At 46.6% G+C, this 13,803-nt stretch overlaps 2 protein-coding genes across 5 annotated transcripts in view; one reads left to right on the forward strand and one right to left on the reverse strand.

Moving 5' to 3' along the window:
- UNK (unk zinc finger) overlaps positions 1 to 4,743 on the reverse strand; it is a 32,595-nt gene extending 27,852 nt beyond the window's left edge. For 2 of the 4 annotated variants that reach the window (XM_082602752.1, XM_082602754.1), the window contains exon 1: positions 4,237 to 4,419. In XM_082602752.1, the coding sequence (XP_082458878.1) occupies positions 4,237 to 4,340 (104 nt within the window). In that variant the 5' untranslated portion in view covers positions 4,341 to 4,419. Of the gene's footprint in view, positions 1 to 15; positions 273 to 4,236 lie in introns of all 4 variants that reach the window. The other 2 variants (XM_082602750.1, XM_082602753.1) reach the window with 2 other exon arrangements.
- Positions 4,744 to 7,997: 3,254 nt separating this feature from the next.
- H3-3B (H3.3 histone B) lies at positions 7,998 to 11,537 on the forward strand. The gene is made up of 4 exons (XM_082602929.1): positions 7,998 to 8,137; positions 8,591 to 8,728; positions 8,848 to 9,001; positions 9,098 to 11,537. The coding sequence occupies exons 2-4, from the start codon at positions 8,601 to 8,603 to the stop codon at positions 9,224 to 9,226; spliced, it is 411 nt and encodes a 136-aa protein (XP_082459055.1). The 5' UTR covers positions 7,998 to 8,137; positions 8,591 to 8,600; the 3' UTR covers positions 9,227 to 11,537.
- The last annotated feature ends 2,266 nt before the right edge of the window (positions 11,538 to 13,803 follow it).

A 13,803-nucleotide genomic window follows, 5' to 3' on the forward strand; every position in this document is an offset into this window, starting at 1 on the left:
GGAAGGAGACCTCACCTTCAGGCATCAGGGTGTTGAAAGCGGGAGGAAGTAGGTCCACGAGGGTGTCTTGCTTTTGTGCACTTATCTGGGGTGCTATTTGCAGAGAAGGAGCTCCTTTATAGAGTGTGCCCAAGATGGATTTCTCTAAGTTGCTCTCAGAGTTGTCCAGCTGCCCTCACCAATAAGCCACAGTCTTTGTAGGTTGATAGAAACCACCAGTCAAAGCAGATGCATATGGATTGTGGGGAAGCCTTCTTTAGTATCTAACATAGCTGGATTAAAACAAAGAAACTTAACCATTAAGCAAATCTTCACTTTAATCATTAATTTAGATTATAGCAAATATCAACTAGGTGCTAAAATTGAGTCTACCCTTAGCATGGGCACTTAACACTTATTAATGGGGATTTTGTGGACTTGCCTGAAGGCCACAGTGAGCTCTCAATTTTTGTCCTGCAAGAAATTAGTTCTCCTTGATAAACAAGTAAACAAGATCCAGAAATGTTTACTGGTAATTTAACTCATTCTTGCTGAGGCCGCTAAGCAATGCTTCCAATGACTTCCATCGTGCAACAAGCTGTGCTCTAGTAATGTATTTACAAGGTTACGGCAATCTGCAAGAACGATTTAAATACTGTTCATTGCCTGGATTTGCCAAAACACAATCAGATGCAATCAAGTGAAGCTCATGACATTTACATAATGTATAAACTAACAAATTGCCCTCAAAGTAGTTTATCTGTGGAAGTACTGCTACATTATTCTTCTTTAAAGATGCCCAGGAAACAGTCCTAAATTAAAACGACACCTGGCTAGATGAGTATAAAGCACTTATCCTCTGTCTACCTATAAGAAATCACCCAGTGGCCAGAAACCTCCAAGTAACCATCAATAAACTGGAATTTCATTTTCCTTTAATACAAGAGAATTAAGAAGTCTGAGAATCAACTGCAGGTAAAAGAATCCAAGAATGATTTAATGTCTTTGAGGTTTATATCCTCTTATAGAGTCAAAATAATGAGGTCAAAAACTTAATTTTTTTTTTTGGCCGTGCTGCGCGGCTTGCGCAATCTCAGTTCCCGGACTAGGGATTGAACCTCGGCCACGGCAGTGAAAGCACCAAGTCTTAACCACTGGACTGCCAGAGAATTCCCAAAACCGGGATTTTTTTGACCACACCACACAGCATGCGGGATCTTAGTTCCCACTGGGGGTTGGACCTGTGCCCCCTGCAGTGGGAGCGCAGAATCTTAACCACTGGACGGCCAGGGAAGTCCCAAAACTGGGATGTTTTATTAAAGATGGCAGGTTTTTTGGTGACCTTTCAGCTATACACTTTTAACAATATAATTGTTATGTGTTAGCTAAATTTGTAGATACAGTTCAGAATGTAAATTGCTCCAAAATTTCCCATTCTTCAGTCTGTTTTTATAAAACTCTTCTAAAATATAAGATGGACTTGTTCTAAATAAAGCTGCATTAAATTTAGTCTTTGTCAAAAAAAATAGACAAATTACCTAGCAAGAGGTCACATGGTTCTTGTGTTGAAAAGTACTAATACATGCATATTATCATTTTACTTAGTGCTAATCAAATACTTGGAACTGTACAACAGAGGAAATTCTGATATAACCGTTATCTAAAAGGGATGAATTCCTCAAGTCTGGCACAAGTGCCCGCTACACCAGTTTTCTGAAAGGATTAATTCTAAGTTTCCCTTAAAGTAAGAATATTCAACAGCTTAAAAAAAGGAAAAGCCGACAAAATAATTATCCTTCAAACTATGTTACGAATAATCCTCTTGGTTTGGGAAAAGGAGGGCTCAAACTCTAGGACTTTAGTTGTGGTATAAGAATAAAGGGCAAGAAGCAAGCCAACAGGAACACAATTTTTGCTTTTGATGGATTCAACTGTGTTTGCCAAGACTGACATTATGATGAGTGGGATTCAATTTTAATGCAAATCTCTTCTAGATTACTGCAAAATTAATGCATGTCACATAATCTCAAATAACATCAGGTATAAAAAAATACACAAAATTAATGTATAAGAAAGTTTTAAAATGTAAAAAAAATTTGACAGGTAAAAAAATACAAACATTCAAAAAAAAAGGAGTCTGTATCTGTATTCAACAATGGGATCAATGCACTAGATAAGGTCATATTCAGGTTGGAACAAATTCTGGAAATTCATGCTACAAAAGAGAATGAAAAAAATGCTCGGCAGCTCAAAATTTTATAGCAAATATTGAAATCAAAATTAAAATGTTCGTGTCTCCTAACCCCCAAGGAAAACAAATGGGTTCACCTTTAATAAATAAATTCACAGCCAACAAGCATACTTGTGCCATCATCAGTGTCCTCATGCTCCCTGATCCTCAGACCTGAATGAAGCTTTCCAAATCATCAAGGTTTCTGAATGCTCATAAATCTACCAAGAAAGACAACTGACTTCTATCTCTGATTTTTGGACACACACACACACACACACACACACACACACACACACAGAGGAACAGATAACAGAAAATAAAGAGATGGGAACACCTCCAACCTCCAACCACCCAATCAGGCCTGGGCTTTTCATCTGCTGCTAAGCCACTTTAAGAGCCAAGACTGATTACTCTGTACTTACCCCACAAGGAATGGAAAGACAGATTTTAAAGAAATGAGCATCAAGAGGACAAAGACTCATATTAACATTTACATAGCTGTTGACTTGTTTCATCTCTCAATTCCAAAATGATTAGAAAGCCTTTCTAATATAGACTCCATAGTATACTCAATGACAACACAACACAGAAACAGAGGTTGCTGAAACCAAGATTCACATTACTAAAAATGTTATCGGTATTTTTCTGAAAAAACGTGATCTGAGCAACCAGTGATTATAAATAAGTTCCAATAAGGTGAAGTTTGCTGATTTCCAAATCAAGACCCTACTGTTGCTTGACCACACCATTCATCTGATCACTGAATTCTCTGAGATAAGACCATCTCACCAAAGCCAGCGGCAGAACTGCAGAAAGAACTCCAGTAAGAAAGCAATGCAAATGGCCATATTAGAAAAGTTATAGTTAACATGAGTCAGACTTAAGTCCACAAAAAGTTTCAAATGATTTCAACCAATAACAGAGAATCTCACAAAGAAACCAATACACTTCCTAAAATCGATGTTCCCTAATCCCAGAAGAGTCTCCCAATGGGTCTCACTTCCATCAGTGACAAACAAGCGCTCCTCTTGTCTACTTCCTTCTACTCCAACACATGTTTCTTGCTCTTGGTTCACAAGGCAGCATTACCGTGTTCCCCTTGAGGGCTATTCAACCCCCAACTTCCAAAATCTCCAGCAAGACTGAGGTACACTTGGGGATCCTTCTAAACTTGCACACAACTTGGGAGACGAAGGGGATGTGGGGTACTCAAAGAGCATCAGAGAAAAATGGAAACCAACATTGTGCTTAACAGGAGGGCCTGCCTCTTTTTCTCTTTCTCCCAAAGCATCTAGCACTAGGTAGTTGCTTAAAGTGCCTTGAGAGACAATATTATAAAAAGACGACAGGGACCTACATTTAAGACACAAGCAGATTCCCAGGAAGAGGCTTCCCATCTTACTGGCCTCTCGTAGCATCAGCATTTGGGGCTCCCTCTGATGCCACATTTGGCTTGGGCCTGAGGACACATTCGGACCCCATCACCCTTGGGATCCCTGACTAGGGCTGGGTCAACTGTTTAAGTGAATTCAATCAAGAGTGACCTCTGTGGACAACACACGGACCTCACGGACACAAAAGGCCTCCTGTGCACACTACATGGGTCGCCTGACAAGACTTCACGCTAACGGTCATTTATAAGCGGGTCTAGGGCTGGCCCCTTAGGAACTCATTCTGGTCGCGTCTTAGACTTCTTATCGCCCCAAAAGTGCCTGGGATTGTGGTTTTATGGTCTGAGGAACAGTTAGGCCTCGAAGGCCCGGCCTAAGATGTGTGCACTCCGCATCCCAAGCTCCCGCCTTCCCCACTCGGCGGCGGGGACCGGGTTTCCCGCCCCTCGGCCGACCAAAGGTTGGTGGCAGTTGGAGGCAGTTGGGACCGGCCCCAGCAGGTTGGAACCGGTCTGGGCCGGGCCGGAGGAAGAAGGGGGGAGGGAGAGGCCGCCTCGCGCTCTCCCTGCGCGCGTGACTCACGCTGGCCGCTGACGTCAGGCGTGCGCGCGCGGCGGGGGGGGCTCTACGTACGTGTAGTGCTGCGGTTTCTCGGGCTGTGCCTGCAGCACCTGAGCGGTGGCGGCCGGGGGCGCCGAGGAAGCTGCGGAGCCGCCGGGCCCTGGGCCCTTCGACATGGTCCTGTCTTCCTGCCTCTTCGCCGCTCCCCTTTTATTATTCAGTCTGCGCGGTCCGCGCCGAGGCCCCAGTGCGCCTGCGCCGCGCCACGAGAACGTGAAGACCCCCCGCACGGCAGCAAGGGTTGCTGGGAGTTGTGGTCCCAGGTTCGGCTGGAATTTTACCGTCAGCAGAGGGTTGCTGCCGAAGGAATGGACCACAATACCCAGGGATCCTTGCAGACGGTGTCCCGGATGCTGAGGGCCCGCGACGGTTTCTGGGGATTGCAGTCCGGCTGCGTTTCTTCTTAACTGCGTGTTTTCAGGTTCGTAGGGGAGCCTTTCCTTGAAATTGGAGCCCCTGGAGTAGAAGAGGCCCAGAACTAGGGAGGGCCTAACGACTGCTGGGAAACGGTTCCAAGTGTAATTGCACTGCCAACAGTGTAACAATTACCTCGCCTCCATACTTAGCACACCCTGGGCTCGGTTCTGATGCCGGCCCTGAGCAGTGGGCCTTTGAGCTTCAGGCACCTGGAGTCCGCCAACATCCTCATTCCTGCAGTGGGACCAAGCTGAGAGGCGTGAAGGGAAGTCTGCCCGTTGGAAGTCAGCTTAAGAAACCTTTGCTGACGAAGAGCTACACTCCACAATACTCTGTTGCTGCGCCTTTGCTGAGGCGCTCCGTAAACCTTTACCAGCCCTGAAACCTGGAACTCCACGACTTGGGTCCCTTCTCAACTCGACACCTGGCTTGACCAACTTGTTTCCAGTACATTAAGGGCCAAGGACGAATTTAATCTCCGTCTAGCATAGTCTCAGGTACACTGGCAAGTTGCAGGGGCGTCGAGAAACATCACAGTGTCCAGAGGAAGGGCCTGGGTTTGAGTAGGGAGTGCGATTTATAATCCACTCTAGTTTCCTGCTGCGGATGCCAGCGTTTCTACTGGTGAAAATGTCTCCTCCCCGCTTCCCGCCAGTTGGGCGAAGTTCTTCATAGATATTTTAACACTTGTTATTTAACTTTGTTTTCCATATTGAATCTATTTTAGACCATTGTTTTACAGACTAATTTACATTTTATTAGATAACGTTAACTAATGTTAATCTCATTAAAGAAACACATTCCGAATAACGAATAACCTTACGGGTGAAGCAGGGTGGGGTGAATGGAAAATTAAGACTGATACATATCTATTTTATTTTGTTACGAGTAACTTCACATCAGAAGCCACATTGTCAGCCTACAAAGTTGAGAAACTGGTATTTCTTAAACATGTCAAATCAGTTGTTTAACCACTAGGGGCATTTGAAGATGAAAAATTCCAAAAGGACAAAAAAGTTGTGTATTGCTTTACTCCTATTATTAAATCCAAATAATTGGCATATATGTTATCCCCAAAATACCCAAGTGTGATTTGAATGAAGAAATATAGTTAAGAGTGCTAGATTTTAAATAAGGGTATACCATGAGCTTCAGAATAAGTGTGTACTGGTAGAATTGGGAGATGATACCATCCAAACTGCTTAATTTACGGAAGAGGAAACCAAAACTCAGAGAGGTTAAGTAACTTGTGCGAAGTTACTCAGCAAGTCTGACAGAACAGGAACTAGGACAGTAGCCTACATGCTGCATCATGTTTTGCATTGTTTTGACTGTATTAACATTTTCAGTTGTTCCCTATTTCCTGTGTTGCATTTCCTCCCCTGCGTCCACTTAGGAAAAAGAACATAGCGATAAGACGGCCAAATAAGAGGGACAAACTGTTTCCACTAATCATTCTTAAATGGATGCATGTAAATTCATACCTAGTTTCTCCTGGAGCCGTTTTAGTTCCTCTGTAGTAATTAGAAAAACTGGGGACGGGGATGGGGGGCGCGGCGGATAACTAGACTATTTCTCCTGTAGAAAGCATGGGACAGACAGGGTTCTGGATCTCCTAGAAAAGCCTTGGAACACAAAGTGGGTGTTAATTCAGGATCCCATTCCTTCTCCAGGCCATCTGAGCAGTCAAAAACATGACAGGGTTTTTTCTCGTTACATCCGAGGACATTTGACAGCCTCTTATGTGAGATGTAACCAGCGCCCTGTTTCTCGGCTTTACCCAGGTTCTGAGAACAGGGCATCTTGGTTTGTCTTCTCAGTCTGGCATGAATGAAACAGCTTAATTTTTCCCCTACCCTAAACTTTGAGCAGAAGGCAGAAAACTAAAGTTGATTGAATTATCACATGAAAGTTTAGATATATAATGATTAAATACATACTGTGCGTGTTATGATTGAGAGGGCTGAAATAACGAGAGGAATTTGGAAATAGAGGTTGGGTCAAAGGTGTTTTTTGCCATAGCTCCTTTTTCAAACTGCATTTATTTTCTCTCACTATTGATGGTGAGAGGGGGAACTCTGGCGTCAGGAGTAAATTTTTGAGGTATTTGTATTTATGTATAATAATTCTCTGAGTTGAAATCTATATGTACCTGGTTTTGCTGCTTTTTTATTTTAATAATTTAAAATATTCGGTGAGGGACTTCCCTGGCTCTCCAGTGATTAGGGCTCCGCGCTTCCACTGCAGGGGGCGCGGGTTCCATCCCTGACCGGGAGCCTGAGATCCCACATGCCGCATGGCACCGCCAACAAATAAATAAATCAGTTCGGTGAACCCAGAGTAAGAACTGCGGAGTAGAATGCCCAAGGCTCTTTTTCAATTTTCTGAGCTTTGTTTGGCGGGTCTTAACCTTAAGCCTGCTTTGATATTTTATATAACTGAGTCACCTGAAAAACTAAACATTAAAATCCACTCAAGACATTTAGGCAAAGGTAGGGATTAGCATTTTTATACATTTGTCCTGTTTCTTCACAAGTAACATATTCCAGGATATACCATTAAGTACAAGTGAACGTATTTAATTTAGTTGTCTTTTGTTTGCTCTTTATGGACATGCAAATACTGTTTTAGAACTGACTATTCCCATTCTGGCTGTAGTCATTTAGTTCAGTTGAATTACATAATTTTAACAATATGTTGCTTAGTGGGTTACTTCTTGTTTAAGCATTTTGAAGTCACAAAGTATTTTGTGATGGTCTAATAACATACAAAACAGTACTTCTAAAATAATTTATTGACATTTGTTTTTTTGTATCTATTATTTACCCCTCCCCACCCCACCAAACAAAAGAACTCCCTTTTGATTGAAAAATAATCACAGGGAATACATTTTTTTTATATTGTTAAATATTTACAAAATTTTCGTTAAAGAAACCTCTCCTCCTCCTGCATTGTATTAGCTTGATGCAAATAAGGTTAGGCTCCTTCCCGTCCCGACTCTTAAGTCCTGATAGGGACCAGTGCAGTTCATTTGCATTGACTTTCTATTGTAGAGCTTTGAAACCAAGGGAAGGATCCAAACATAGCTCCATTTCATCCAATCAGAAGAGCCGCTTAGTGTTAAACTCTGATTCGTCCATTCTGCTTTCCATTCATCCAATCATTAGGCCACTTTAACAGCCAATCAGTGGTCTAGATATCCGCCAATCAGCGAACGGGGCCGAAGCACGGCCTTTGTGTCGGGGGATGTCAGCGCGTCGGCGAAAGCGTCAGCCAATAGAAAAAGTCGTTGGTGTATGCAAATTAGGGTCCTATGACGCAGAGACGCAGCGTGAAGCGTGGGTATAAGAACGGAGGTATAGGGGGGGCCCGGAGCCCAGAGTGGTTTGTTCGTTAGTCGCAGGAGCTTCTTCCGTTAGTTCGGCGACTGCGGCTCTTCATTGGGCAGCGGGAGCGGCGCGGCTGTCGGAGAAGCGGCGTAAAACTTAGGTATTGGGTAAGTGTTCTTGGGTTTACGCGTGACATGAGGCCCTGTCAGCCGTTGATGTCGCGGGCCACGGCCGTTGAGAGCCGAGTGCCGGCCGCTGCGGGCTGCCCAGGCTGCTTGCTGGCGCCGGCGTGGGGACGGGTGGTTTTCCCTTGGGGCTTCGTTCCGGAACCATGTCTCCGCCTCTTTCCCGTTGGTGATTCAGAGGTCCCGACGCCGGGTTCCGGGCAGCCGGGCCTCCGCCCGTCGAGGAGGGGAAGTGACTCCTCCCCGCGCTCCCCCTCCCGGGGGAGGCTGCTGCTACTTGCAGCCTGAGTCATTAGGGGAGGGGGAGGAGGCGGCAGCCCTCGGCCATCTGCCGCCCGCCTTGGGGCGCGAGGAGGCGGGAGGGCAGGGGCGCCGGGCGTGCCGCACCCCGGGAGGCGAGCGCCGCGGCCCCGGAGTCAGGGATTTGTTCCGCAGGTGAAAGAAAATGGCCCGAACCAAGCAGACTGCTCGTAAGTCCACGGGTGGCAAAGCGCCCCGCAAACAGCTGGCCACTAAAGCGGCCAGGAAAAGCGCCCCCTCTACCGGCGGGGTGAAAAAACCTCATCGCTACAGGTAGGCAGAGCGGCAGGAAAACAATGACTCGGCGGCGCGCCGCGAGCGGGACGCTTCCTGCTGCTTGATCAGCGCTCTCGGTTAACCGGTGTCCCTTTACGCCCTCCTCTTCGCTTCAGACCCGGGACCGTTGCGCTTCGAGAAATCCGTCGTTACCAGAAATCCACCGAGCTTCTGATCCGGAAGCTGCCTTTCCAGAGGTTGGTGAGGGAGATCGCCCAGGATTTCAAAACCGACTTGAGGTTCCAGAGTGCCGCCATTGGTGCGCTTCAGGTGAGGTGGCCGAGGCTGCGTGTAGCAGGGGCGGAGGGCTTGCGTGCGGTTCTCCTCCTCGGAGAGAGTTAATAGTGCGGCTCTTGTCCTCAACAGGAGGCTAGTGAAGCGTACCTGGTGGGTTTATTTGAAGATACTAATCTGTGTGCCATCCACGCTAAGAGAGTCACCATCATGCCCAAAGACATCCAGTTGGCTCGCCGGATACGGGGAGAGAGAGCTTAAGTGAAGGCAGTTTTTATGGTGTTTTGTAGAAAATTCTGTAAAATACTTTGGTTTAATTTGTGAGTTTTTTTGTAAGAAATTGTTTATAATATGTTGCATTTGTACTTAAGTCATTCCATCTTTCACTCAGGATGAATGCGAAAAGTGACTGACTGTTCACAGACCTCAGTGATGTGAGCACTGTTGCTCAGGAGTGACAAGTTGCTAATATGCAGAAGGGATGGGTGATATTTCTTGCTTCTCATGATGCATGTTTCTGTATGTTAATGACTTGTTGGGTAGCTATTAAGGTACTAGAATTGATAAATGTGTACAGGGTCCTTTTGCAATAAAACTGGTTATGACTTGATCCAAGTGTTTAACAATTGGGGCTGTTAAGTCTGACCATACATCACTGTGATAGAATGTGGGCTTTTTCAAGGGTGAAGATACAAGTCTTAACCACAGTGTAACTTACAGTTTCCTTATTAAAAAAAAAAAAAGTAAACCTGGCAGCTATAGAATACACTATGTGCATTTATAATAGCTATTTTATATATTGTAGTGTCAACATTTTTAAATTAAATGTTTTACATTCACATGTGGTGGGGAGTCTTGTCATTAAGGTGTGTGTAATATAGAGTCCGGTTGGTTTTCTCCTAACTAGACTGCACTTGTTTTTCATACATAGTAAAATGCTTTGCGCATTATACCTTGCATAAGTCCTCATTCTACCACATGTTAACTAATCCTCTAGCTGATAATGCAGACACTAACGGGGGGATTTATTTATAAGGGCTCTAGAATATAACACAAGTTATTCACACCAGCATCATCTGTTACTAATATAGTAGTTAGTGCAGCTTTTCTTTGTGTTGTGGTTGGTCTCATAACTAGGTTGAGTTTTTCTCTACCAGGAGGGAACAATACCGAACTTCTTTTCCTTGTGGAGTTTGTATTATAATAACCCTTAGGGTAAACTTGCTGTGGGGGAGGGACACACAGCTTCAGCTCATGGAACCTCTCTGCCAGTTAAAATGGTGTCATCTGATATAAGGTCCTGGGAAAAATCACTTCATAGAGATGGCTTTCCAAGTGGTTTTCAAATTTATCCTTCTGTTGAAGTTTTTAGGTCAATTATGTATGTTGACTAAAGTTACAAATAAACCTGTTTATCCAACTAAGTGTCAGAAACCTAAATTGAATGTTGAAAGCTTAATACATTTTTTATTTAGGTCCTTTAAGTTTATTTCAGGTTTTGCTTGGTAGACAAAGGAAGCATTTATTTACAGAAATATTTCTACAAAGCATGTAAACAGCTCTCTATAAAAATGCCATGACATCTGTATATGCAGTGTGGGCTTAAGACTGTATTAATATGCTTCTCCCCCCTGCCCTTCTGTTGTGAAGGAAAGTAAATTTCTTTGAAATTCCAGGACTCAAGTTTGGGGTCTGTTCTTGAACCTGTTGGTGAAGCACGTTTATAGATCTCTTCATAAAGTGAGTTATTTTAACACAAGCCCACAGGTATAGAATCTTAAGTTAGTCTAAGCTGCCTTTTCTGTATGAAACTAGTGTTCTTGACCAATGATGGCCACCAGTGAAGCATAGTATGTCAGCAGGACATGGGCATAAGAACCACACCAGTCAGACAAGAATTCTGTATAATTCGAAGTCAGTAGCTGTAGGAAGTCTTTATGCTCTGATAAAACAGTTCGGTGGGTGTTTTCTTAAGTTGTCACTAGTTTCAAATTTAGAGTTTAAGGGGTTTAGGATTGGAAAGAGGCAAGTCAGATTAGGATTGGGAATCTTGGTAATTTAGTGAGCTTTTTATGAGGTGTCAAAATCTGATAGAGTGTAATGAACTGGTTTCCTAGAAGGTCCATCATAACGAGTTCTGGAACCAATTCTCACAGTTTACTTGCATTGTTCTTGTGAAGGACATTGAAATCCTAGCCAGTGGAATGTGGTGTGGAGTGTCTGGCAGTTACAGACACAAGTAGAGAAAAAGCTATGGTGATGCGTCTCCTTGAGTTACCACTAGAGCTAGAGTAGGTGACAAACTTTCTCACCAAGTCTGCATCCCAAGGTAGGATTTTACTGGGCAGCTTGGAATCTGCTAAAATAGTGCAAATCTACACTTGCATACTTTTAATTTTTAAGCCAACAGGCAGAAATATTTTCTGGTTCTAGGAAACTGCCCACATGTTATAATATCCATGGGTTAAGGTGGTAGAACAGAGTCTGAGGAGAAAAGCAAGCAAAAATTGGAGCTGATGAAGGCATCCTGTGCTGTTGATGGATGAGACAAAAATAAAGTTTTTAAAGTTGAGACTTTCTCATCTTGTTAATGGTCTTCATTTAGATGATAATGTTTTTCTTTCACGAAGTTTTGTGGGGGAAATGTCCAGGAAGCCTTGCCTTCTGACTCAGTTGGTAGTTGGGGGTGGGGGGGGAGTGCATCCCAGCTCTCCCCATTTGTTGTGTCCTGGGGCTCCCCCTGCCTGGTTCCTTGCAAGCACTGTTTCTTGCCTGGTGTCAGGTGTTGGGGGTGGGGGGGAGTGCATCCCAGCTCTCCCCAATTGTTGTGTCCTGGGGCTCCCCCTGCCTGGTTCCTTGCAAGCACTGTTTCTTGCCTGGTGTCAGGTGTGGGGGCTGGGGTCTGCCTCAGTAGGAAAGCAGGCCCCTTCTGGAACACTTTGAGGTAGGGCAGCAGAGGGTGGACACAGTCTAGTCAGCTGTCTGCCATTGGATCAGCAGGAAACTCCAAGGCTTGCCCTTAAGTTTCTGCAGGCAAGGGCCAGCCTGCCTGTGGGAGCAACAGCAGAAGGTCAGGGATCAGTTCCTCAGGCCTATGGCCAACCTACCCTGCCAGAGAGAAGGATGAGGTGTAGTTTTCAGCACACCCTTCTGTAGCGGTCGTCTCACTGTGGGTAGGCTACGCCCAAGAGCTTTGAGCCTCCACCCTGGGCATCCAGTCCTCACCCCTACCTCCCCATCCCTTAACAGTCACCTCATCACGGCAGTCACAGCTATTTCCCTGGGCCCCACCTCGCGCGCTGATACAAGAACAGCTGAGCTCAATGTGCTCTGTCTGAGCTCCACAGCCTTTTCCTTCCCTCAACCCATTGGCGGCCGCACCTGCCTCTGTAGGCGCTCCTCAGGGATGTCACCAGCCCAGACCATTCCATCGAGCTGGGCCTGGCTTCTGGCCAGCAACTCCAGCACAAGCAGCCAGCCTTCCACCTACCTTCCTGAAGGCAAGGCTGGAGGAAGGAAGGAAGGAAGAACTGACCCTTGCCCAGGTTGCTAACCCAAATCCCTGCAGCCTGCTCAGAGAGAAGGCTGATGTCCTTGGGCCAGGTGGCCAGCCTTTTGGCTCCCTGACCCCTTTGGGTCAGCAGGTCTGGGGAATGAGCAAGGCTGTGGGCCGAGGTGGGTGGGTGCAGCTGGGACAGCTTTGCGTATATTCACAGAGGCTGTGCTGTGAGCAGGGACCAGAGGTTGTTCTCCTCCCTCCTGGGGTGGGTGGAGAGGTGCCTGCTCCCTGTTCCTGCCTACTGCCCAGCTGCCCCTGGCAGTGAGGGATCCCACCCCGACAATCGGCATTGTTCCAAGCAGAGTCATGGGACTTCGGTGTGATGTGTCCCCAGCCTGTCCTGGTGTCCTGACCCGAGCACTATGTCCAGTGTCCAGCCAGGGACCCTCCACCCCCATTCCACCTACCCCATTGCCCTTCCTGAGAAACAAGCTAAGAGGTTCCGCAGACACCCCCCTTATACCCCAGCTAGGGAAGCAAGGTGGGGGGCGGCGGGGCAGCTCTTCAGTGAGGCCGTGACTCTTGGAGGAGCTAAAAGGCCACGTGTGATCTGGAAAGGGGCACAGAGGGGCATGGTTGGGCAGTCAGGGTCTGGGGTCTTCTCTCTGGCAGCTACCAGCCCCCGTTCAGGAAGCTGCAGTTCTGGGACTATACACAGTGGAAGGGAGAGGGGGCTGAAAAGAAGGCCATCTCCAGTTCACCAGTACTGGTGGCAAGAAGGGCTCTGGGGAAGGGAGGCTGCTGGGCTGCAGGCTTCAGGCTGGCCGCCTCTGGCTGAGGGGTGTGTGAGGGACTGCACACATCCCCAGGGAGATGGTGCCCAGGCTCCGTTAACCTCTACTCCCTTCCCACCCCCTCTGTCGGACACACTAGGCCCCAGGACCTTTCCCATAAGCGCCTCACTGCCTGGCACTGAGCCAAGAGCATCAGCAGAGGGGACAGGATGGGGTTGGGTCTAAGGCCCAGCCTTCATGAACCTGAGGGTCCTGCGACAGTCCGAGGGCCTCTCCCTCCTCAGTGCCCTGCCTTTGACCAGTTTCAGTCCTCCTGCCCACCCACAGTGGCCTGGAGACCTGCCAGCTGCTGTGCCTAGGGCAAGGTGCAGGGAGAGACAGCCGCAGCTGCATCTTGTGAGTCTGGATTTGCTCCCTGCCTAGCCATCAGCAGGGTGGTCGTCAGCCTAGAGGGCAGGAACTTCGGGGACACAGTGGGGGTACCAAATAAAGACGAGGCCTGCAGCTGGCGCCTCTTAGCGGGGCATCTGAGGCCGGGGATGGAC

The sequence above is a fragment of the Mesoplodon mirus genome, assembly GCF_964341445.2.
Source record: "Mesoplodon mirus genome assembly, chromosome: 18".
Classification (NCBI taxonomy): domain Eukaryota; kingdom Metazoa; phylum Chordata; class Mammalia; order Artiodactyla; family Ziphiidae; genus Mesoplodon; species Mesoplodon mirus.